This window comes from Tetrahymena thermophila, assembly GCF_000189635.1.
Source record: "Tetrahymena thermophila SB210 genomic scaffold scf_8254548, whole genome shotgun sequence".
Classification (NCBI taxonomy): Eukaryota; Ciliophora; class Oligohymenophorea; order Hymenostomatida; family Tetrahymenidae; genus Tetrahymena; species Tetrahymena thermophila.
The window spans coordinates 329,876-355,471 of record NW_002476319.1 but is presented as its reverse complement, the minus strand read 5'-3'; the positions used below and the strand labels follow the sequence as shown (position 1 = coordinate 355,471).

Sequence of the window (25,596 nt, the reverse complement as noted above, 5' to 3'; positions counted from 1 at the left end):
AATTAGTAAATACTAAAAAAAATACTTTTTATGATAAAAATTTTGAGAGAGGTATAATAAATAATTAATTAATTTTATATTTTTGAGAGTAATTATTTTAATAGAGATTTTTGTAGTTATTATTATAATCATTTACGTGTTTCTATATTTTTTAATTATGCTTGTATGTATTTTTATGTGCGGATTTAAGGGAATTGTTTATTTGTATTTATAGATTAGATGTTTTTTTTTGAGAGTTATTATTTAAAGGTAAATTTTACTTTTTACCTGATTAAATTTATTTAAAAAATAAATTCTTTAAATTCACCAATATCAATCGGATTCTTTGTGTGTAAGTTTTAATACCTCATATTTTAAATAATTTTTCTAAATACAAGCTAAGATCATTTACTTGATTTCATCTTGTATCACCTTAATCTAAGTTATTACAATTCGCTATTTCCCTTAAAATATAATTTAAAGTCTAATATCATATTTTGAGCTTTTATTTTTGGTTTAGAGATTACGTTTCAGCAGTTTTATGTAAATTACTAAACTAAGATCTCTTCGAGGCCAGCTAAATTTCTTTTTTCATAAATTAACGAGCTCAAAGTAGCAATCGCAGTAGCAAATAATTGTTAGATCATTAAAATAATTAATAATAATATTGTGATGTAGGGCTATAATTTGTGGCAAAAAGAGACTTTCTTGTAAAAAAGATAGAAATTTGAATAAGAATTTAGATTAGGAAAAAAAGTTTGTAAGTAATCGTTTGCGGCAGAAGGATTGCTCTAAGTTTAAGTTTGATTCTTTAAGTTGATAATATATTCAGACTGTTGCAAGATACTTTGTTCCTCACTAAGAAAAGAGTGCAATGACAAGCAAAAAAAAATTGCTAGGAAGAAATATCCTAGCAGGTTAAATTTAGTGTTGCTGTTAGAGCGATTTGAAAAAATTGGATTTGAAGTGAAAGCAGATAGAGATGCTTTAAATATGCATATATTAAATAGTACAAGAGTTATTATTAAACCAGCGATGTAATAAATGTAGTTGAATTTTTCGATTTACAAAGCAGGCAAGATTATTTCGTAGTCCGATAAAAAATTTTGGAGAATCCTAAAGTATATAGTTAGAGAAATTGAAGAGGTAGCAAGCATCAAAGAAGTCATTACAGCCAGCCATGTTTTAAGTTTATTATATTTTTAAAACATTTTCATTCTTTAGCATTCTTCAGTTTCTGGTATTGGACTGTGAGTTTGATTAGATGACATTTTCAAATTTCTTTTTATGAAAAATATCAGTGTCGATATTCCAATTTTCTTTGATTTGGATTGAGAAAATACTCAGATTGAAATTTTTTAGTTTTTTAATTTTTATTTATTTGGGTTATCAAATTATATTTAATTTGAATAAAAACAAAAATATATATGTGTAAATCCTCTTATCAAAATCTTAAAATTTGAAATTCTTGCTAATCCCTTTTTTTTTGTGTAAAGAAACAAATTTACATTAAATAGATGATAAATTACATTTTAATTCAAGATTATTCTTTTATTAACAACAAATATATGTTTTCTATTAAAACTCTTATATTCTGGCAACGGCAAAATTAAAAAATACTTTTGAAAAATGGAAAGATAAATAGAAAAAGTTTAAGACAATATATATTTTTTTGTATGTCTCTCAAGTTAAATCTTCAATTTGTAGAATAGAATTTATTGGTTTTTGGTATTTAAAATATTCATTTCTGATCGATCAGAAATCTCAAAAGGTAAATTTTCTTATTAATTAAATAGTTAGTATTTTATTGATTTCCCTTTTTTCAAATGTGTAGAGTAATAATATCGATCTTGAAAACATAAGAAACAAAGTAAGAGTTGATTGACTGTAAAGTATTAATAGATAAAAATTAATTATTGACAATTTATAAATTTATTATACAAGGTTTAATATTAGAGTAAATGATAAATCAATTTTCTCTTTTAACTTTTTGAATTATTTTATTGCTTATAAGCTCCTTAATAAACCGATTTACATTAAGTTTAATCATATCTATAAAATAGGCCATATTGTTTTCTGGATATAGTAGATCATTAGGGTGATTAAAATTTTTACGAATGAAGTATAGCAGCTAACTATGAGAATAGTAGCTTTCAAATAATACGACACTTTTAGATATAGGGTTGTATGACCTTATCCTGATAAAGTAATTTGCAAGGCATTCTAAAAATTATTTTTCGTTCTGATAAAATTCAGGCAAACTTGTAATAAAGCAAAATTCCCAATTGCAAATTTTTAATTGACAATTTTTATCTTGATTTACAGAATTTTTGTCTGCTTCCACATTAATATTTGAATTTGAATATGGCTGCTTGTAATTTTAATGTTCAAACTATGAAAGCTATGAGAGATTTTAGTAAAAGTAATTAATCATATCAAAGTGGTAGCGAAGCTATAATTTGTATTTCTAAATTCCATTTTTACTGAGCTAATTTGCAAAAATTTAATTTTATCCTTCGTTTCGCAGTTGCTGATCATCTGTAAACTACTTGATCTCAATATTCTTATCAGAGCTATGCTAAGTGCTTAAAATTATTAATTGAGTAAAATTAAAAAATAAAAATACTCAAAAGTAAATAATTAATTTTGTTACTCTTATTTTTATTGTAAAGCGAAGTTAGTAATCATCAATTCTAAATAATTAAAAAAGTAAAAGAGAATCAATCAATCAATCATTTTTTCTATTTTATTAATATATATATACCTTGTCTATAATGCTCATTGCAGTAATACCTTTATTTAAGGAATTATTATTAATATTAATTTGACTATTAGAAAGATTGAAAATTACTTCTGTTTTGAAAGAGGAGCTTACTCAATTTGATTAGGATTTTCATTTATCAAACAAAAAAGATGAAATTACTTGGAACAACCTGGCATACTGCATAATGACATTTTTCCTTCTTTTTATCTACAATATTAGCAAAAATTCTGGGTGCTCTCATCATTTTAAAAAAAATCATCTCTCTCTTAAATTAAATTCTGAGTTATTCTACATAGTTTATAGTTTTAAAAACAAAATTAATTTGTTATTAGAATCGGATCAAAAATATATTACGAATGACCAGAAGAAAATTAGCTGATATCATCTCTATTTTATTTTAAACAGAATTCATGTGTCTAAAATAAAATAACTTGATTTTTATAAATTTTAATTAAAAATTTTTATACCCAAACTCCATTTTTTGAGTTAATCATGATTCCATGAAATTTATTGCAATCAGAACAACTAATTATAGGAAAGTCTAATAAGTTAGGCTTGTTAAAATCATTCCCAATAATATATAGACACCTATCACAAAACCATACTAAGTTTTAAATAATATTAAAAATGGTTTGATAATATATGAGAAAAATAAAATTTAAATTATTTTGATATTCTTTTACAATTCTAAATAATAGAATGAATTCTTTAAGAAGATAGACATTTGTCGTGTGTTAGAAATTAACAGAAATCACATTGCAACAACTTGTTATTCTTATACTCCTAATCACTAAAGCAACTATTACATCTCTAATCCTTACTGTCCTATTATTTAATAACTATATATTAGGAATTTAATTTTTTATATAAAGCAATTTCACTACCGAAAAGATTTAAGGGTACATTCCTTAGCTAATCATATTTTTAAGTGAAGATTTGATTTCCTTAATTTTAATCTGATCCATCATATATTTATCCTTACTCTTTTTCTAAGATTTATTTTAGTTTCTATCAATCATTTCCAAATATTTCGCTTAGAAGTAATTCTTTTATTAGTATATAACTTTTTTAATTTTAGAAAAGCAATTTTAAAATTAATTACAACAAATTTATGATATTCAAGTAAGAAAATTCCCAACTTCCCTATTTATTTTTAATTAATTATATTTTTCTAATTAGCAAGCTACACTTTTTTGGGTATCTCTTTTTACACAATTAATTAATAAAATCTATAAGTGCCAAGTAAAAAATATATAATAACATTTAAAACAAATATTTATTGCTTCAATAAATATTTCTTTTATACATTTTTATTTACAGTTTTACACATTTTTAATTACAGTTTTTTTGATGAATTGAGAATAAAAAGACATTTTGCTTTTATCTTCAAAATTGAAATATAATTTGGAGTCAAATTTTGCTTTATATTTTTTTAAAGAAAAACCAAAAATTTTTAATTTAACCTAATACAATAAACATAGAAAACGTTAAATGTAATTTTAGCAATAGTATTTTTTAATTTAGATTAATTTATATTTATTGAATTAACTCACTCATTCTTTAATTTTTTTAAATTTCTCTCAACATTGTGTGTATCTCTTTTTTCAAATTCAATATCTTCAACTTCTATAGGGATACTTGCTATTAATTAACATTAAATTTAAAATTAAAAACAAATTTTATTAAGGAATTTCAATCAAAAATATTTTTTGAACAAACAGTTTTGTTTAAGATTTTTATTTTTTCAAAAATCATTTTTTTTAAATAAAAAAATAAAATAAAACCCATTTATTTAATAATTAAAAATTTTAAATCTAGCAATAAATATTGTTAGTTAGTTAGTTAGCTTGTATGATCAATAAATTTTTTGAAGAAATGTCAAATTATTATTTGAAATTAAATGAATAAGTAAAATTTACATATAGAATCTTAGATATCTGGATTTATTAAGCGGACCATTTTATTGCTTCCTCCTCCATTTTAAATGAGGTGTCTTTATTCTTCTATTTAGAAGTCATTGTTGTTAATATCTGCTTTAATAATTTCTTCTCTGATCAGACGCTTGAATTACGTGTTTGTGTTGTAATTGCATGCTATTGAATAATATGACTCTTGACTAAAGTAATTTCTCTGTACTAAAGTTTCTAAGAGAGTTTGACGGATAGTGGATGAACGATTTTTAGTGCGGCTTTATTCAATCTAATAGAACTTTCTGATGTTTAGGATTTCGTTAAAGTCAGCTTGTTAAATGTATGTGGGACGAGTTGTGAAGATAGTGAATACAGAGAGAACAAAACATATAGCAAGCACAGCAAACGCTAATTGCAGTATTTGTTTTTCATATATTTCAACAAATAGATCATAGAAAAGGCCATATAAAACAAGCAAGGGAGTTATGTAAAATGCAAGATAAATGTACTCATACACTTTTTTATTCCAAATATTTATGACCTATCTTTGGCTCTATTTCATAATTTTGAAGGAAAGCACTGAAGAAGCACCAGGATTAAACAATTAAAATATTTATTCTACTAAGGACATTCCAAAAACCATAGAAAGTCTTTCACCAACGTCCAAAAACTATTTATCGACAGATTATAATTGATTTCTCTTCTTAAAGCACCAATCGTAGAAAGGTGAAAGAGCGAAAAACAATATAACCAATCCCTTTATGGACAAGAATAGTATATAGACTTCTTGTAAGTATTTCAAGTTATTCATAAAATAGAAAATTGCTGTTTTATAAAAGATTAAATTAATACATCAAATGATAAAATAAACAACTCATTATGAAAGAATTTATCGAAAAATGTAAGAAATTTAAAAAAATAAAATCTTAAAAACAAAATGAAAGGAATATTCTCATCTTTTTTTTTGAATATACCCATATTAGAAAAGAGAAAAATTATTATAAAAATAGCTCTTATTTACTATATTAATAAAATTTTCTCCTTTCTTTTTAAAGACTGAATATGTAACTTAAAAAAGAATTTACCAATATAATTTGTTAGAATGAAATCGGCTCTACGTGCTAAACCTCTTACTAGTAGAATAACATCAAAATATTTAATCTTATTAAATATAATTTTGAGTTTATTTAGGAAATTTAATTTGTTGTTCAACTCAATATCCTCTGACATATTTACATAATAGAGGTAAACGCAATAAGAAATAAACTCGCATAGTACTATGAATAAACTGACAGCCAATATAACAGAACGGAATAAAATTGCTTAACTGATGAAAGGCATAATTGACAAAATAATCTATACTATAAATGAGCCGGCTAATAAAAAAATTAAAAGAGTTTAATATTTTAAAAGATTTATTTTTTCTAGGTTGCAATAGTCAAATTTGTATTCGTGTTATGAAGTAATTTTATCATTTATAAATTACAGTTTTCTCTAAAAGTAAAGAGTGATTTTCTACCAAATTGATTTTTCTTTACCCTTAACAGCAATCTATTCATTATTATTTTATTTTAAAACGTTTGAATTTGGTACACCCAAGCTTCCATTTAGAGGTTTTCTTTAGTTCTTTTCTTAGCTATTAGCATAAACTTAATTTCTTAATGCTGCTAAGAAGTCATCTTCTCTTTGTGAAAAATTTAAATAAATTAAATTAATGTCAAAGTTTTTTCTATTATCAAACACAGCTGTAAAAACATGTTTCATTCCTGTTTATGTTATATGATAGTTTTTCTCAAGGTTAAGACACTCTAGCACACTTAGGCTTTTAAACTTTTATGTGAAAAACATACAAAATTTATCAGTCAACTAACCTCTTGAGAAGTCAATGCATGTGTAGTAATGGCGAGGTACTGAAGGTATTAGTTTATCCTTACTATGTTAATCTATCAAATTATTTAACAATTAAATCGCTACATCATCTTAAATTTAAATCCAATCGTTTACAATAAATAATCTCTATTCACAACTCTTCATAAATTTAAATAAATGCATGTTTCCCTACTGAGTTATTTTATTTCCATAAATTAAAAACAATTTCAAGCCTTTAGGATAAACCAAATTTGCAAAAAATTAAACAGCATTATCACCTTCTTAAGTATTGCTACTTAAATCCAACATTTCTAATACATCATTCTAAGATAAGCCTTAAGAAATCTCTTTAAATGATTCTAATTCTAGCCCACAGTTGCTAAGAATAAGTTATTTTAATTTAACATTAATGGTCAAGAAAGATTTTATCATTTTTGCTCCTTTCTTTAATAAATGTTAAAAAAATAAATAAATAAATTAGTAATTTAATAATAAAATTCTTATTCTAAAATGATAAAATATCATTTAAAATTAATAAATTATTATTCTTTTTATTAGGAAATATTTATTTTGAATTCAAAAATATTTCTCTGATTGAAATAAGCTAGCTACTACGTGATAATTGATGATGCAGATTTTTTATATCATTTAAGTATAGTGATTAATAATATTGTATTAAGATAATTACTATCAAATATTTTTTAATTCTCTGAGATTGTCTAAAGCTCTTTCAAATGATAAGTTTTCCTTGAATTTCAAATTAAGTTGATTTATATTTATTATTATTTTTTTGAAACAAGCTACAACCTGATGATTAATATTGCAGTTATTTATTTCTCAGGGTGAATTTCTCAATTTATAATTTTATTTTGCTTATTATTATTGGATATTTTAAAAATGCTTAAAGCACTTACAAAAATTAAGCTTTCATTAAATTAAGTAAAATTTATGCTTTTAAGAATATTTTTACTAAAATATGTTACAACCTAATTATTGATGATGTAGGTAGGTAATTATCTAAAATGAATTTGGATGTTAATAATTTTATTTTAATATATTTATTATTTAATATTTTAAAACAAACTCTCTAAAATTGTCAAAATAAAAAACTCAAAAAATATAAGTTTTCATTCAATTTCAAATTAATTTTTAGATTTTTAAGTTTGTCATTTATTTTTATTTATTTTAATAAGTTAAATTTTATCCTAAAATTAAAAATAAAAAATAGAAAGTGCTCTATTTAGTTATGATGTTACCTCGTTTATAGGATTTCCAGATAAGTCTATATGAGCTAATGTTTGGTGATTTTTTAATTCCTCTAAAACTTCTTCGAAGTTGTCTGATGTAAACTGATTGTAAGATAAGTTTAATTTGGTAATGTACTCAAAATTGCTATTGACTTCTTTCAAGATATAGGTAAGTGCATATCCATCTGTTTATTTCTGTTAAGAGAAATGCAAATATTTAAAAGTTTTTAATTTTGATAAGGCTGAAAAAAGAGTGCCAACTCCTTCACTATTTATCAAATTGCCATTAACATTAAGCTTTTCTAAAGTTGGATGGACAAGCAATGCAGGAGCTAGTATTGTGCATTCTTTTTAAGAAATATTGCAATCATTTAATTTAAGGGTTAATAAAGTCTTATTCTAACGAATACCATTAGATAATGCTGTTATGGCTGTTTAAGTAATATTTTCTTCACTTATGGAGAGTGTCTTTAGAGTTCTAGTCTATTGTAAAAGTGTTGCAATTATATTAAACTGGTCAAAAGATATTTGTAATTTCGAAAACTACAATTTCTACAGTTTGGGCATATTTAGAATTTGATTTAGAAAGTTATTTAGATGATACGAATCAATCTGATTTACTGGATTTCGGATACATAGTTTTTAAAGGTTACCCATTTTTGTAATTTATTCCAAAATTTTTGATGTGTACATTTTAGGTAAATCTAATTCATTAAAGACTACTTATTTTGTGGTTTCGTTGTCTTCCATCATTAACTTTAAATAATGTGCTTAGTATTAATCTACTATTTTTTTCTTATCTAAGACGATACTTTCTGGCTTAAGTTCAAGAGAGTTCATAGTAAACAGGTTAACATCTAGAAGTTTATTTGATGAGATATCTAAGTTTTTTAAGTGACCACAGTTTTGAAGTAGCTAAGAAAAAGAAAGTAATTCCCCAGCAGTTACTTCAGTTTAGCTCATAGATAATTTTTGTAAACTCGAATTTCCTTTAAAGCCTCTAATGATAGCATGAATGCAGCCGTTTCCTACACTGTTTTTTGATAAATTAATATGGTTTAAATGGAAGCACTTCTAAATAATTTCTTATAAAATATTTGCTATTGTGTCATTTAAATCATTGTCACTTAGATTCAAATCAACTAAAGAATTGATATTTCCTAAATCTTTAGCTACTTTATCAAACTTTGTTCCTAATTTGCATTTACTAAAATTCAGTTCCTTTAAGCATCTGTTTTCACTAAAAGCATTACCTAAATTGATTAAGCACTGATCACTGAAATTTCCTTTTAATAAAAATAGCTTTATTGAGAACAGTATAAAGTTTAAAAATTTAACATAAATATTTAAAATTTGCTTCTCATAAAATTTTAAAATTTAACTCTTATAAAATTGTAAATTTAACTCTCATAAAATTTTAATATTTAACTCTCAAAATTTTATGCTTGAATTGAATTTTTAATTTACCTAGGTTTATTCCTTCTAGATTAAGGTGTATTAAGGTGTGGGATTTAGAAATGAGAAAAGAGAGTCTTTTCATATCTTCTTCATTTAAAGTAAGACATTATGCTACATTCAATTAATTCAATTTTGGTAGATGCCTTTCAAATCCTTTAAATACATGCTACGCTAGTATAGTAGATTTCTAAAGATCCAAACTGAAAGGTTAGTCAAAAATAATCTTAGATTCATTTATCAAATGATTTTTTTAAGTAGTTTTTATGACATCGTCAAAATTCTTGAGAACTATTTTGTTTAGGCTCTAGTTTTTTAATGAATTTAAGTAGCTAATAATGCTGTTGAGAGTGAATTTATTTTGAGATAAATCTATTTTATTTAAGTTCATTCTTTCGTTGTTGATTATGATTGAAATCATTCCCACACCTTCGATATCATTTTCAGAGCAGTAGAGCTCTTTTAATTTGTTGTTTTCTTTTAAATAATTAATAAGAATTTCAAGTCCACTGTTATTGATTTTGTTTCCTGAAATATCAAGTACTTCCCATTTAGTTTGCTCATCTTTGAGCGTTCTAGCTATTACTTCAACTGAACTTAAAGATAAATTATTCTTCTTAAGATTTAGCAACTTTAAATGTTAAAAGAAATTTTCAGGGAAGTTTCTTTCAATTTAATTAAAACTCAAATCAAGTTCTTCCAAAATAAGCTATCTTTTACTTTTATTTGCCTGTGATTAATTAATTTAATATGATATTTAAATTTGAAAATAGATTAATTAATTTAGTTACTTCTATATTAAGTCTCATAATGTCATCTGTTTCAAGAAAAGTGTTAGAAATATTCAGACGATAAACTCCATTTAATTTTTTTAATATAGAAATAAGTGCTTCAATGCATTTACTACTGTTTTTAGATGACTCTTGATTATTGCTAAGCAATTTCTCAGCTGTACTGCTGTTTAATCTATTACTTCCAATGTCAAAAGTATGGATTTTAGGTTTTTTATGACTTGACCAACTCAAATTTTAGTTCAACCTATCAAAGAAAGAGTGTCCCAAATTATTGTCTGAAATATCTAAGAGTTAAATCTTGACACAATTAGATAAAAACTCTGCTATACCTTCTGCATTTTCATCATTAAGAGTTCCATTTGAAAGATTTACTTTGCGAATACTTTTGTTGTTGGAAAGAAGTCTGAGTAAAATATTTACATGACCCTGCTCAATTTTACAGTAAGATAAATTTAACTCTTGCAAGGCACTGTTATTTCTAAAGCAATTAAAAAAGTCTCTAATGCACTCATCAGTAATTTAGTTATTTTAAAGATTAATTCTTTCAATAATTCTACTTACACCTACATATTTACTTAAGCATCTCCAACTCAGACAATCAAGAGACATATTACTTAAATCTAAATATTTCAGAGAAGGCATTAAAGACAAAGTAGCACATAATTCTTCAATTAAAATATCACAGTATTAAATGTCTCCTATCTTCAATTCCTACAAAGTCTAATTTGCCAGCAAACTTTAACAAAAGAAAATAAAGCATTCTAAAGAATCTATGTGGGTATCTCTCCTAATTATTTTAATGACAAATTATCACCCAGAATTAAAAAAAAATTTATTTAAAATTTCTGTCAAAAAGAATTGCTAAAAACAAATTAACTCAAATACTCGAAGCTTGTTTTTATTAATGATATTAAAAATGGTTAAAATTATCTTAATAATAAATAAAACAGAGTTTAAAAATAAAATAATTAATTAAATATTTGGTTTGCTGCTATTTATATTCAACTAATAACTTAACCATTTTTTATTCACTGTCTTTTATTAAATTTTGTTAAGAATGAGTAAATTGTAATTATTTAGTTAAAAACTGCATTTTAATTAATAAATTTTTTTTATTGATTAGAGATAAAATAAATAAGTCATTTTAAAATTTTGTGAATGTAGGCTAAACAACCTTTTTCTAAAAGAAAACCTCAAACAAAATTAGCTTGATATTAAGTAGGATTTAATTTTATGAATTCGCTTTTAAATAAAAATATTCTCTTGAAAACATTATTGTGGTTAGATTCATGTGTTGTTCCTTAAAATAAGTAGATCTTGATTTGATGATGATTTAAATAAATTAAAGACTATATATATGTATATTACCAAGTACGATACTTATCCTAGGGATTAATATAATCAAATGCGTTATGAGAATTCTTAAAGTAAGGAAAATTTTTAAATATAGGCATAAACCTATTCCTATTCATCCTCATGCTAAAATCATTGGGCATTTGCATTTGTTATTGCTGCAATTAGTTTGAAGGAAATTATTGATTATTAAATTGAGATTTCTTTTTGCCTCTCATAGAGTCTAGAACTGCTTCACCTGCAGAATCAGACTAACGCTAGTGTAAACTATACCTAAATTCACCCTGCTAGTCATTTCCCATATTCTATTAATAATTAAAGGGCTGACCTTCAGGAGAATTAATTAAATTTGAGTTATTTTAGATTGCATTCATGTTATTTTGCAGAAAATTATGTATTTTATTAAATAATTTATTATTGGATTTATGAATATATTTAAAATCTACTTTTACATATAATTAATTAATTTCAATATTGCCTTAATAACGAACGAATTTTCTTACAAATAGAGAAACCTTTCAAATAACAGATTATAATAATAATTATATCAATATGATTCCAACATTATAATAGAGTTGATATTTTTTTAAAAAGCTACAAAAATACAACATGACAGGCAATTTAATATAATTTTATAATAATACAAACTTATTTAATAATTTTTTTTTTAAGTTCTAAATGTTAATTATCCAATTAAATCAAGTAGGATTTATTCATTTAATTCATTGGTTTTTTAAAATAAAGATAAAATTCAATATTAATGTTAGTTAGATATATACATTTGGTACAAAAAATATAAAATAGTAAGGTGATATATGAGGGAATTTATATTTATTATATTTAAATTAATTAAAATTGATTTTGTATTTTACATTTATTTTATTATTTATTTCTTTCTTTCTTTCTTTCATTTTGTAGAGCTTTTATTTATTAGATGAGTTTTTTTATTTTATGGTTTTAGCTTTGGTATTCAATTCAATTTTGCTTCATTTCATTTTTAATGAAGAAAAACAGTTATGACCACAACCTGTTGGGCATTCTGTATTAGTTTTAAACCATTATGATAATTCTTTTGCATGTCCACCATGTGCACATACCTAACACCATAACAGCAAGCCCTTCACAGGTAATTTACTAAGATTTAAAAATAAGTATTAAAAATTAATTTAAAAGTAAAAAATAAATTTACCAATAAGAGCATTTGATAATCTTATTACAACTATCGCATTTAGGTCCATCTAGTGATTTACCACACACGCATTTAGTAAGGAATTACTTTTTTGTCTATATAACTTTCAAGTCTTTACTTATAAAGATATCATAATAATTAGCATAATTATAGAGCCTATAACTTCTGAACAACTCTTTTTAAATTATTTATTTATTTATTTATTATATTCCTTTTATTTTAATTTAATTTATTTATACCAACTAAATCGACACCCCATTAAGTTTTAACTGGCTAGTCAATCACTAGACTCTCTCCAAAAACTAAAGAAATTACTACAGCACTTTAGAGTTCACCTAAATCTATCAATTCTTACAATGAATCTACACAGCTTTTCATAACAGTAGGATGAATCTCTCCATTTGCCAATTTAATTTTTTATTTTTATGTTTTCTATTTAATTAATTGAATGAATTTAAAAAGCAATTGTTATCATAAATTACTTCTTGTGAGTTTTATTGCAAAATTTATTCCTTTAGATACTGACTTATAATTAGTGTATTGTCATTTTAGTGAATTAAGTCTTCATTGTTAAGAGCTTGAATAAGACCACTCTGATTATTCTCAAAATATTTAAAAATTAATTCTGGATCAAGCTCTTCTTTGATTTACTCATTATTTTATAGCTGATTAATTTTTAATCCTTCATTATTTTAGTTTTGCTTGCTTAACTACCCATTAGTTAGTGGAGCTTCTTTTTTGCTCTCTTCAACTTTTGGGTCAGATTTTTATTTATTTTTTTATATTTCTGACTAGTCTTCAGCTGTTTTGGGGCAAAAGATATCTGCAAACTCAATCCAAAGTTTAGAAGTGTATAATTTATTTTTCAGTTTGGCTATCTTTGAATTATATTCTGCTTTTTCTCTCAAAGTTATATTTGCTTCAATTTTATAATTTTTGGCAAAAAATATTAATTCTTCTTTCGGATCAGTAAAATCTTTGTTATTCAAAGCTATTTAATTAATTATAAAACAAAGATAATTAATTTTTAAGAAAATAAACAAATAAATTTGTTGAAGTAAAGCACTTACTCTCACAAATCCCAACTGAATGAGGAGGCAATCTATCATCATTATTTTTACTTAACTGAGTAAAAAAACTCTTCATTCCAGTTTTGTTTAATTCATTATAAGCTAAATTTTATTCAGTATCATGCTAACCCAGTTTAAAGCCAATATTATTATTTAAATCAATCGTTATTAAATTTCTAGGAATAAAATCATATGGCTTGTATCCATTACTAATCAATCTAGTTAGTATCGTTCCTTATTCTTTTTATAAGTAATAAATAAATGAGTGATTAAATTTAAAAGATTTATGTAATAAGTCAAGCTTACTTCCTTTTGAGCAAGATATGAGATATTTTTCATTTTTAAAGAGAATAGCTGTTACTTGTTCTGTATGTCCATTGTATATTTTGTAAGGACGATAAGGATATTACAAATTTACTACATGAATTTCATTATTCATATTGAACCCACTTACTATTAGTTCCCTAGGATCTGAAATAGACCACTTAACTTATCCAACTCCTACAATGTGATTATATTTAGTTAATTCTGAAATTTATTTATTTCCATCTATTTTCCATATTGAAACTTTTTTATCTAAGCTGCCTGAGGCAAAATAGGAAGGTTAATTAGGATTAAAATCAATGCAATAAACTGTTTACTTTTAATAAATTTAATTTTAATTTCACATTAGTAGCAAATTAGAATAAAAAAATAATTTGAATTAATAAAAGAAAATAAAAAGTAATTAATGAATTACAATATGCTTATTTGTTTATGATATAGCCTGCTAAGTGTTGTGGATGCTAAACAACTTTTTATAGATAAAATTAATTTACCTTTATTAAACTCATTAATTAATTATTTAAATACCTATATTTATCCATTTTCTTCTCCTGTTACAATATGTTAAGGCTCCTTTGGATAAAACTTAACATCTTATGCTGAGTCTCTCAACGTAAATGTATGGGTTGAGTTTTAACTTCTTTTATCCTATTTATTTTATTAAAGCAATTAATATAATTAGAATGTATCATCTATTTTCTTATTCTAAATTATTTTTTCATGCTATTAGATCTAAGGGCAAGCTAATTGCTATTCCACTATAAACCTACTATTTAATCTTATTTAATTTATTGTATTACCCAGATCTTTACTGTTTTATCTCTTGATGCACTAATAAGTATGTTTTCATCTTCAGGATGCCAATAAACTTTATGTGCCATTGAGGTGTGCTCCTTGAAAGTCTAAGAAACTTTAATTTATAAACAATAACGTTGTTAATTATGCATTTACTAAATCTTTAAGAGTAGAAAACAAACAGACTCTAAATAAGTTTTTTATTTACCTTACCCTTTGCTCAAATCATAAACATTTAATTTATTGCCAACTTAGTAAGAAGTTGCTATAAAATTTTCTATTTTATTTTATAAAATAATATTTAATAATTAATCTTTGTATTATTGAAAAAGCTAGTTTGTGTCTGTCAACAACTAAACTGCCAACTAACTTTTATGAAATAATAGATATTACTATTTTTGTGGCACCAGCTTACATGATTTACATTAACATTACCTGATGCTAATGATTTATTTTATTCAATTTATATCTCGCCTGTATTAGATTCCTTTAAGCTTAATATTTTTAATTCTATTGATTATTAAAAAAATTAAGTTTTTAAAATATTTGCACTGACTGAAATTATGTTTTTTTATCTCATTTTTAATTTTTGCTTTAACTTTATCTTTTTAATGCATATTTCAAAAATATGAAAATTATCTACATTAGCTTCCTCCCACACAAATTAACTCTCCATCTGGGCTGTTATCGGCGCTATCTATAGAAACGTTTGTATTATAAGAGTGAACATAGTACTCTGGATTAAAATCTACGCTATACTAGGTATACTACTTTAATTTAATATCCATTTGCTAAAAAATATAAATTTATCTTAATATCTTATTAGTATATCTATAATTTATTAATTTAAGGATATTTAACAATAAACTACTAGCCTACTAAGTATTATTTTTTGTTAATATAATTAATTTGATTCATTCATAAATATAAGCAATCACAAATAGAATGACTGATTAACAACATTTTTATATTTAAAATTTAATTTTTACAAATATTATAACAAATTCTATCAAGTGATCAAAATTAAATTATTATTTTTAAAAATGATATAAACATTTAAATATTTAATAAAAATTAAAATAATTTAAAATTAAACTAATCAAGCTAATTTTAAAAAAAAGTACAAATAGGCAATTTATTTTTTAAATATTGTTTGTTTTTGCTTAATATTATTAAATTTTATGTGAAAAATATTATAATAATATTTATTTTTTTAAATTAAATAAATGAAAATCTCTTAAAATAATTTTTAAATTAATAAAATTTTTCTTAAATATCACTTGAAATCTAAAGTCAATTATTAACAATAATTAATATTTATTTCTGTTTAAAAATAAATACCCATCCAAATTAATCTTAACAAATTAACAACCTATAATATCGCATATATAAACTAGGACTTATAATTAAATACATATATTTTAGATTATATAAAATTACAGTGCCACTTGTCTTCTTTAGTTACTAAAGAAAAGAAACAAAATTACTCAAGATAGAGTGGTTTTAGAAATATGCCAAAAATACAACAAGCAAACCCAAAATAAATATTCGAATTTAATTAATAATAAATCTTTAGTATTAAAAAGTTTAGACTAATATGGAGAGATTCCCAATAGAAAATGGTGAAAAAGACAAGTTGGATTATATAACTTTAATATTTATTTCAAAGTTTAATTAAAATAATTCTAAATGTATAAAATTATTGAAATCAAATGATATTAATCATTTATAAATTCAAAATAATCCAAATTTTTCATTAATCAGGCGAAAAGTTGATAGCATTTCTTGAAGAAAAGTAAAATTAAATAATGATTGAAATAATCTTAAAAAGAATTACATTAATGTTTTTTTTTTTAATATATTAAAATATGCAGTTTATTTATTTTTTTGTATATTTTTTTCTTTAAGTTAAAAATATTCAAATTTCTTCTTTTACTATTTTTGTGGATTAAATTAATCTATTAATTGTTAATACTAGAAAGCTTTTTAAATTTAAAACAATATCAAATAATTAATAAAATCAAAATAGAGTTACTTACTAGTATTCTCTGTTTTCTAATTGCTTATTGAATTTGTAATTTTAAAATTCTTTGTATTTCTCTATTTTTTAGGAATTAAACAAAACTCATTTTCTATATGTTTATTTAATGTTTATGTGTAGAATAAGCAAATATGGAAACAAAAAAAATGGATATTTGAGCTGCCTTAATATTTACTTAAGAACAGAGATTATCTCAAACCTTTTGAATAAAAAGATTTGCTCACAAATTATCAGTAAATACAATAAATTTTTTTAAATAGGAAAGAAATTCAAAATTAGTTGTAAAAAGAGATTATTGAAAGAAGAATAGTCGATTGATTAATGGAAAGAATGCAAACATTTTAATTTATTTTTGAATGGGTGATGGATGATATTTTGAGTGTGGATATAAAATGAGATACATATTTAATTAATTAAAAAGTAAATTGCATCATAATAAATTAATTAATATTTTTTCAGTTTTTATAACCACTCGTTCAATAAGAAATCAGAAGAGCGAAATTATATTAAAATAAATCATATTAAGGTATTTTAAGTGATTATGTAATGAAATACAGTTTTTGATTGCCTTAAAAGATTTACTATAATTAAAATAATATAAATTTTCAGGATTTTGTTAAGCATACTATCAAATAATCAATCTTTAGATAGTACTTTATTTGTCTGAAAAGATTCAAGCTTAATATTTTACAAAAAATCAAATTCATCACCAATTCGAATTCGCACTGCTTCAAATTATTTATTGCAGATCGCAATTATAAATAATTCAATAATCATATTTAAAAAATAAATATAATCTCTTCTTCATTAGCTCAAATCTTAGTTTGCACTATTAGATCTAATCTATAGTAATTGTGTACTATTCAACGACTTATTCAATATCTGAGGTTACTCTTAAAGTAAATTCAAGACAAAAAGAAAAAACTGGATTTTTTTTAATTGTAAATTCTGCTTATAAGCTAGTATACTTTTAACTTAAACACTTAAAAATCGTATAAACATAAAACAAAAAATACCTTTTATATTTATTTTTGAAAAGAAAAAAAACCAACCACTAAACAAAAGTATATATTTAATATTACACGAGCTACCAAAATATAATTAATAAATTGCAATACAATCTGCCCTTTTTTGGAAGGAGCAAATACAATTAAGGAGAAATCCTCGCAAAAATAACACCTGCTTATTCCAAATAATGAGAAGTGAATTGTCTAGTAGATCTGAAGTATCAATTACATAGGGAGAACTCGCAAATGAGGACTTCCCTGATAAAAATAAGGAGTAAAAGAATGGTTAAATAAATGCAAATAATAAGAACAATAATGCAAACAATGAAGAAGATTAAATTTTAGATAACCCTAAGATACTAGTTAAGTAATCTAGCAAATCCAGCGATTCAACATCCCCTGAATCAGATTATTTAAATTTTGATTTTGGCGATAGCGAAGAAAAAAAATTTTCTAATTTTTTTTTGCCTATAAAAATTTTGGGAAGTGGTGCATTTGGTAAAGTAGTGCAAGCGAGGGAAATAAAAACTAAGAAAGAATATGCAGTAAAGGTAACTAAATATATGTCTTTAGTTCTATAATTATTATATAATCATCAAGAGTATAATAAATTGTTTGTGTTTTGTATTTTTTCAAAGCGCTTTCTTACGTTTTTCAAAATGAAAAAGACATTCTTTTTATTAAAAGATAATTGCAAAAAACAATGTCTCAAACGGTGAAATTGATAGACTCAGAAAGGAAGCTAAAATTTTAAGTCAACTAGATCATAAAAATATTGTGAAATTTGAAAGGGTTTTTGAATCAGAAACAAGGATATTTATTGTAATGGAGTTACTTTTAGGAGGTACGTTAAGACAATTAATGAGTGAAAGAAAGAAATCAAAGTAGTGGTTTACAGAGTAAGAGGCTGCATAAATTATGAATAATATTATCAATGGAGTTGCTTACTTCCATGGTAAAAGTATAGTCCACCGTGATTTAAAGCCAGGTAATTACACTTTTTGTGAAATTTCCTTAAAAAAACAAGTTGTAATCCATAAAATTAATTGAGTAGAAGAACAAAAAACTCATTTACTAACAGCCTTTTGAATACCATAAATTTGTAGAGTAATATAAAAAGAATCATTGTACGTACAACCATATATTATTAGCCTAAAGTAAAAAAAAAATACTAAATATTCAACAACGCATACAAGATTTATAATGAACATTTAATAAGCATTTAGATCATATTGAAATGTTAAACTGAGATAGAAGAAAATGCATTTAACTTATTTTTAACTCAGATTATAACTTATTAAATATAAAACAAACTAATTCATTAATAATATTATATAGACAATATTCTAATTGGTGATAAGAACGATTTGGATACTGTTAAAATAGCTGACTTTGGTTTAAGCGCTGCTTTTGAAGCAAAAAAAAGCATTTCCTTTACTCAATAGTGTGGAACTCTCATTTACATGGCTCCAGAGTTTTTTATCCAGAAAACCTATTCGAAAGTAAGTTATTTCTTTTTTCTTTCTAAATTTAAGATTTGTATTTTTAATATTTTCTGTAAGTGTAACTTTTCATGAGAAAATAAGTTAAGTAAAAATAATTAAATCAGGATAAGCAATAGATATTACGTATCTCAATATTCTTCCAGCATATGTTATTTATTTTTTAGATCAAATTTTAAATTTGTAACATTTATATGCAGATCTGAATTTATTTTTAATTAGATGCTGAAAAATTTCTTTTATAAACTTTGATTTCATACAATCACTACTTACTTTTCAGGACCAATAAAGTTAACAATTTTTTCTTGAATATAAAGCCAATAGATATATGGAGCTGTGCTATAATTATGTATTAGCTATTATGTCATGGAACTCATCCTCTCTATGATCCTTTAGTAGACGACAATAAATCTTTTAAAAATAAAATCTAAAAAAATCCATAAATATAGTTTCCTTCATGTTTTTCAGAGTAACTATCAATAATATTTCATTATAATCTTGTGTAAAGACATCTATAATCATTAATTATTTAATTAATTAGTATCACTAAAAATTTGATTCAAAAAATGACTTTAATTGATCCTTCAGCAAGATATACTGCAAACTAAGTAATCTACCACCCTTGGATTACATAAAAACTAGAAGATGACATACCTCTCACAATGAATGAAATGCTTTCAACTGTAAATAAACAGACAAATTTTTCAAATGTAAGCATTTTAATTTTTAAACAAATTTACAATTATTTTCTTTAATTTCTAAAATAATACTCTCCTTTACGCTTAAGTTTATGTTTCAACTTGAATTATCACTGTTTACTTGTCAGCATTATAGATTATTATTTTAAATATAAATTAGATGCAGAAAGCAATTTGTTTTATCTTATTTATGAAAATGAAATAAAATAATGACTAACCACTCGTTTCATAAAAATATAAAGAAAAAGTAAATCAAAATTTATTTTTTATTTATTTAAAATAATTTTTTTTATTAATAAAGTGCAAAAAATTCTCTCAAAAAAAAAGAAAAGAAAGCAAAGTTAATTAAAAAATAGATATTTACTCGTAGAATTATTTAAATAGTATTATAGACTTAGATCAAACTAAAAGGATAAGTTCCTTCATATCTGATGATTTAAGCGAAGATGCCAAATCTTAATCAAGCAACGAAGATGATAATTTAAATGGTAAAGAAGGTACTCTGTTTAATCTGCCTTCTGATAATATTATCTCTTAAAATGAAGGGCTATCTCCCATTTAAAGAAATTCTTTAATATAAACAAATGCAAATAAAGGATCCTTGGTAAATAAGCTTGAACTAAATTAATAAAAGTCAGCTTCTCCCTTATTAAAGAAGTATTCTCATAGAAAATAATTATCTGCACAACCTCAAAATAAGAAAATTGACTAAGGAATGAATGAAATAACTTAGTTTAATGGAATAACAAATATTTAATAGGCTTCAAATACTTTAATAAATGGGAATACAGATAAACTAAATTTATAAAAAAATAATAACATGTAATAATTGAATGCTAATAGCATTCTGTAGCGTAGGTCAATCTCTCTACACAAAACAAATACTTAAAACACATTAGATTTCAAACAAAGTGATTAATATACATAACAAAATGGTAAAAATTAAGAATCTCATGTTTAATTCGAAAAAATTCAAAAAAAAGTAAGTTATGAAACAAAAGAATCAGAAGGAAATTCTCCTGGATTTCATATGTAATAAATACTTAATTATATCTATCTATATCCAATTAAATATTTTATAGTTATTTTATTTGAAGCAAACAAATAAAAAATATTAAAAAGTTATTCTTATAAATCTTTTAAAATAAATAGAAAGCTTTTAAATAGGGAAGAATTGAATCATTAAATCAATAAAAGAGAAAGAATTAACACTTAAAACTCTGTCACAATAGATCAGTAAAGAAGTGTCTCTCCAAGAAAGAAAAATTCTTAAATTTTCACAATAAGAAGAGATAGCTCTAGAAGGGGTTAAGATGGAAATGTAAATATTAAAGCTCCAAACAGTGTTTCTCCAATTAAAGTAGCCAATAGTGCTTCTCCTTACAAAAATTATAATTTCATGAAAAATGCTTAAAAAAATAATTTCAATGATGAAATGTTAGAATACTAAAATTTAAATATTTAAAACTAAAACAATTCTATTTCAAATACAATTTCAACATAAAAACCACTCATTAAACAAAATGGTTAAAACAACTCCACTGAATCTCCAGAAAGTAATAAAAGACCTTCTCAGCTAAAAAATTATAGTGAAATACCAGGTAATGATTAAAAATAAAAATTGCAAACAAATTTATCTCAAATTAAAAATTTTTTTCCTTATTTAAAAATATTTTTGATTATATTAATAATGAATTTATCAATTAAATAAAATTTTTTCATATTTATTAAAGTATTTTTATTAATAAAATTTAGAAAATTAGAAAATTATTCATCTACAAAAGGCTCAAGCCACAATTAAGTTGTAGCAAACAAATATATAAAATTAATCTCTCTAAACTAATATAAATAACCAAACTTAGCATTTAAATAATACTATAAAATTAGTATAATAGAGTTCAAAGGCTAATTAGAATGCTTAAGTTTCTCCTATTATTACTCATTCTGTTAATAATTAAATTTAAAATTTTGCTAAGCTATCCTCCACTCAATAGCACCAAAAAGATGCACTACCTGCCATATAATAAGCCTTTAATTAAATAATTCTAAATAAAGGAAACAGCCATCCTAACACAAGGCAGACTAGAGCAATATCATAAGATATAAAGTAAATAAATATAAAAGGAGTAAATTATCAATCTTAAGCTTTAAATTAATCAATGATGACTGTGGAAAACCTTAAACATACAACTGCTCAGAATTAATCTGCAAACCAAAATACTTCTGAAAATATTGGAAAAGCATAGCTATCTAAGGAAGTAAATTCAATTTATCATTAATAAAATAAATTCTAAATTAATTTAAATATCAATAGGTAGAAGTGTACAACTAAAACAAAAGAATGATTCAAAATATTAATGCAAATAAAATAATAATAAACCAAAGACCTCATACAAAAAAATGAATGAATATAAAATTGTTATTTCTTAACAAACTTTAATTGGTAAGAAAACACACTAGTAAATTGAATCACCAAAAAATCAAAATAAATAAATAATTAGACATTTAAATTTATTTCAATTTCTATCTATACATAATGAATGCTTAATCTAATTGAGTAGAATGGCTGCTCATAAATAACCAATCTTATATAAAAATAAATATATAAACAATAACCTATACTATATATAATCTAACTGCCCTAATTTATTCTGTGCACTTATTCTAAATTAATTAATCATATATGCATATTTTTCTATATAAAAACACAACTCAATTTAATTAAATAAACTTTAAGTAATTAAAAAAATAAATTTTCTGAAATGAATATCAGTGTAATACATCACTCACTTTTTATTTCAAAATTTATAGTAAAAGATTTATTTATTTATTTTAAATTCATTATAGTTTTATTTTTACCAAAAATCCTTTGTTTATCACAAACAAATTTAGTTTGTTCCTTTTTCCTTATTTAAAATATCATATTTTCAAACTTTTATATTTAATTCTGGGGAATTCATATTTTATTTAAAGTTGAAAAAATTAAGTCAAATTTCTCAAAGATGTGGAAAACTTTTGAAAATTTAAGTTCATAACATTATTAAAAAATTAATAAAAGATTTGTGAATAATAAGATTTACTTTTAAAAACTAAAAAATAAGTAAACAAATAGACAAATCATTTATCTAATAAAAAAAAGTATTTCAAATTTATTTTAATATTAAGCAATTAATTATCAAACTGTTGTGTTTTTTCCTATATTTTTGAATATTTTATATTTTGCTATATAACTAACTAAATACATTCTGTTTTCACTTTGTTTAATAAATTAAAGTTAAGCTATTCAATTTTGAATATTTCATAATATTATTGAAAAATGATCAAATCTGAAAATAGTATAGTTAGTAAAAATTTTATTTAGAAAAAATTAGATAAGATGCAAATAGAAAATCATTTATTAGCAACAAAATCTACCAATAACGCTTTAATTGTTTAAATTGATATTTTAAAATATTCTTTCTATATATTGAATTTATCTATTTTTTATATCACTATCAATAATAGATTTCTTTGAGAAATAAATTAATGATGTGAAATGTGATTGATTTATTTTTATTTGTTTGTTTTAAGAATTTCTTTAATATTTAACCATCATGACAAAAAGATATTTTAAATTGATTTGTAGGCTTATTTAGATTTTATCAAAAAATTAAATAACAGTAGTTTAAATTATTAACTTAAAAATAAATAATAAAATAATTATTTCTCACTTTAATTTATGTTTAATCGAAAATTTATAATCAGGAATTTTTATCACAAATAAAAATGCGTGCGGTTTGCCTATATTTAAGTGGTTATTTGTTTTATTTTGCTTTAATTGTATATTTGTATTTATCTTTGCTTTATTGTTTATTTTATTTATTTTTTATTATGTTTTATGAGTTTGTTTTAGTTTATTTATTTATTTGTTTTATTTTATCTAATTTTGTTTATTTATTTTTATTTTTATTTTTAATTTTATGTTTTGTTTTTTATTTTTTTATCATTTATTTTTTTTTTATAGTGGTGGAATCTATCATCTGAGCTTTAGCTGCCTAATTAATAATATATTTTATTTTTAAAAAATACATAAAACGAATGGGAAAAAGAGATTTAATATTATTTGTTGCATAAGGGGAGCATTCGCACGTGATTGTCCGTTTTTGGATTCAATCTGTTTCATTTTTTTGGATTTCTCTGTTTCCTATTCTTAACTGAAGTTTCACAGAGGGTGGGGTTCTCTTTACAAACCACAGTTAGATTTATGGAGATTCAGAATGCATGAAGTCTTCAACTGTTTTTTTCAGATAGACCTATTATCGTATTTCTAAGAGCAGTTGATAGCATATTAAAATCATCAAAAATCTAGCAATAAATGGTTTCATCTCCTCCTTAGAAAGGATTTGAATCAAAGAACATCTATTGCCTTCAAGAATCAGATTTAAAACACTATCGAGCATTAGAGGTAAAGGGTTTGAAAGACCTCTCATGCTTTGATTTCTGCCCCTAGAAACCTTCAAGAATCTACCTTACTACTGAAGAGCTAAGACAACACCATATCTATTAAAGTGTCTCCTAATTTCAGCTGGATTTACCTTGCTTCTTTCTGTTGAAAGACTAGGTAGGGGGAAAAAGTGTGTAGACGGACTACAACTTTTAAGGAAGGAGAAGAATGCTGAGAATATTCACATTTACATTAAAAACTTAGAGTTTATAGCCTCTTGCTTTATGCTTTCTGTGAAGCATGCCCTGCACAAAAAAGATTGCATAATTTGCATTATAGAACAAATCTTCTTTGAGTACATCTCTTCACCTCTCCAATTAGATTGTTTCAGTGACGAGAGTACTAAATTTGATGTCCTGCAACTTATTTCTTTATTTGGTTGGCGCAAATGTGAACTCTTGCAGCAATTAATCTCTCAAAAAACTTCGTAGAAAAGAGTCCACTCTTTTCTATTGCCGGGTAGATGGGGTAGCAAATGTTTTCACATTTGACCCATGTTAAGACTCGCAAGGATGTTTTATATCCTTGTAATTCATCTTGCCTTAAAAAACTTGCCTCTGGAATTTTTAAAAACTCAACTGAATGCATCAGATAGCGTGACACTTCTTGTAGGAGAAATCCTGAAACAACCGGGACCTGGCTGAAAATATCCATTAAAAACTTTGCCCTTTATATTACATAACAAATAACTTTTAGTTGAAAAAAAATTAATTATAAAAAAACTTTATATTTTCTTATTTAAATTTTCCCCGTCTTTATGCTTTTTTGATTTTTGGGTTAATAAAAAGAAAAAAAACACTAAATAAAATTGAATTGAAAAAATCTTCTTCTCATTCAAAATCTGAATAGACTTTTTTTTAAATTGAATTTATTAATAAATAGAAGAATTATTTGGTGTGTAAAATCTGAATGCATTTTAACTATCAAAATTTTTAAGATCTTTCAGTGTGTAAATTCTGAATGAATTTTAACTTTCAAAATTTGTTTGATCTTTCAAATCAATTTTTTTAAATAATAATTATTTGATTTAAGATGCTTTAATTTATATTTTTTCTTAGCAATAATAATCAATTAATTGACATTTTTTTAAATAATTTTTATATGTTAAGTAAATCG

The 25,596-nt window shown here is 23.5% G+C and overlaps 7 protein-coding genes across 7 annotated transcripts; 1 reads left to right on the top strand and 6 right to left on the bottom strand. All coding sequences in view use genetic code 6, as the record gives it.

Moving 5' to 3' along the window:
- Nucleotides 1-509: 509 nt before the first annotated feature.
- On the bottom strand, nucleotides 510-1,250 carry TTHERM_00316870 (transmembrane protein, putative; the record flags this gene model as incomplete). Its single annotated transcript, XM_001021368.1, has 1 exon — nucleotides 510-1,250. The coding sequence occupies one exon, from the start codon at nucleotides 1,248-1,250 to the stop codon at nucleotides 510-512; it is 741 nt and encodes a 246-aa protein (XP_001021368.1).
- A 698-nt stretch (nucleotides 1,251-1,948) lies between these two features.
- Nucleotides 1,949-3,843, bottom strand: TTHERM_00316860 (PHD-zinc-finger-like domain protein; the record flags this gene model as incomplete). Its single annotated transcript, XM_001021367.4, has 8 exons — nucleotides 3,628-3,843; nucleotides 3,427-3,568; nucleotides 3,211-3,347; nucleotides 3,098-3,159; nucleotides 2,831-3,031; nucleotides 2,744-2,772; nucleotides 2,633-2,672; nucleotides 1,949-2,564 (listed from the first exon to the last, which is right to left on the bottom strand). Exons 1-8 carry the CDS (start codon nucleotides 3,760-3,762, stop codon nucleotides 1,949-1,951), a joined length of 1,362 nt encoding a protein of 453 aa, XP_001021367.4. The 5' UTR covers nucleotides 3,763-3,843.
- Nucleotides 3,844-4,168: 325 nt separating this feature from the next.
- TTHERM_00316850 (transmembrane protein, putative) lies at nucleotides 4,169-11,755 on the bottom strand. Its single transcript, XM_001021366.2, has 7 exons — nucleotides 11,387-11,755; nucleotides 10,016-10,805; nucleotides 9,237-9,954; nucleotides 7,779-9,055; nucleotides 5,739-6,966; nucleotides 4,663-5,478; nucleotides 4,169-4,384 (listed from the first exon to the last, which is right to left on the bottom strand). Exons 1-7 carry the CDS (start codon nucleotides 11,743-11,745, stop codon nucleotides 4,293-4,295), a joined length of 5,280 nt encoding a protein of 1,759 aa, XP_001021366.2. The 5' UTR covers nucleotides 11,746-11,755; the 3' UTR covers nucleotides 4,169-4,292.
- Nucleotides 11,756-12,357: 602 nt separating this feature from the next.
- On the bottom strand, nucleotides 12,358-15,537 carry TTHERM_00316840 (WD domain, G-beta repeat protein; the record flags this gene model as incomplete). The annotated part of the gene is made up of 12 exons (XM_001021365.2): nucleotides 12,358-12,505; nucleotides 12,561-12,735; nucleotides 12,800-12,992; nucleotides 13,043-13,551; nucleotides 13,631-13,870; nucleotides 13,937-14,270; nucleotides 14,370-14,423; nucleotides 14,483-14,602; nucleotides 14,755-14,864; nucleotides 14,958-15,026; nucleotides 15,143-15,259; nucleotides 15,393-15,537. 12 exons carry the CDS (start codon nucleotides 15,535-15,537, stop codon nucleotides 12,358-12,360), a joined length of 2,214 nt encoding a protein of 737 aa, XP_001021365.2.
- A 2,448-nt stretch (nucleotides 15,538-17,985) lies between these two features.
- On the top strand, nucleotides 17,986-22,401 carry TTHERM_00316830 (Serine/Threonine kinase domain protein; the record flags this gene model as incomplete). Its single annotated transcript, XM_001021364.2, has 10 exons — nucleotides 17,986-18,348; nucleotides 18,485-18,785; nucleotides 19,136-19,299; nucleotides 19,617-19,768; nucleotides 19,841-20,009; nucleotides 20,158-20,244; nucleotides 20,299-21,029; nucleotides 21,150-21,598; nucleotides 21,753-22,255; nucleotides 22,312-22,401. The coding sequence occupies 10 exons, from the start codon at nucleotides 17,986-17,988 to the stop codon at nucleotides 22,399-22,401; spliced, it is 3,009 nt and encodes a 1,002-aa protein (XP_001021364.2).
- Nucleotides 22,402-24,145: 1,744 nt separating this feature from the next.
- Nucleotides 24,146-24,466, bottom strand: TTHERM_00316820 (hypothetical protein; the record flags this gene model as incomplete). The annotated part of the gene is made up of 1 exon (XM_001021363.2): nucleotides 24,146-24,466. The coding sequence occupies one exon, from the start codon at nucleotides 24,464-24,466 to the stop codon at nucleotides 24,146-24,148; it is 321 nt and encodes a 106-aa protein (XP_001021363.2).
- A 341-nt stretch (nucleotides 24,467-24,807) lies between these two features.
- Nucleotides 24,808-25,134, bottom strand: TTHERM_000316723 (hypothetical protein; the record flags this gene model as incomplete). The annotated part of the gene is made up of 1 exon (XM_012798935.1): nucleotides 24,808-25,134. The coding sequence occupies one exon, from the start codon at nucleotides 25,132-25,134 to the stop codon at nucleotides 24,808-24,810; it is 327 nt and encodes a 108-aa protein (XP_012654389.1).
- Nucleotides 25,135-25,596: the final 462 nt, after the last annotated feature.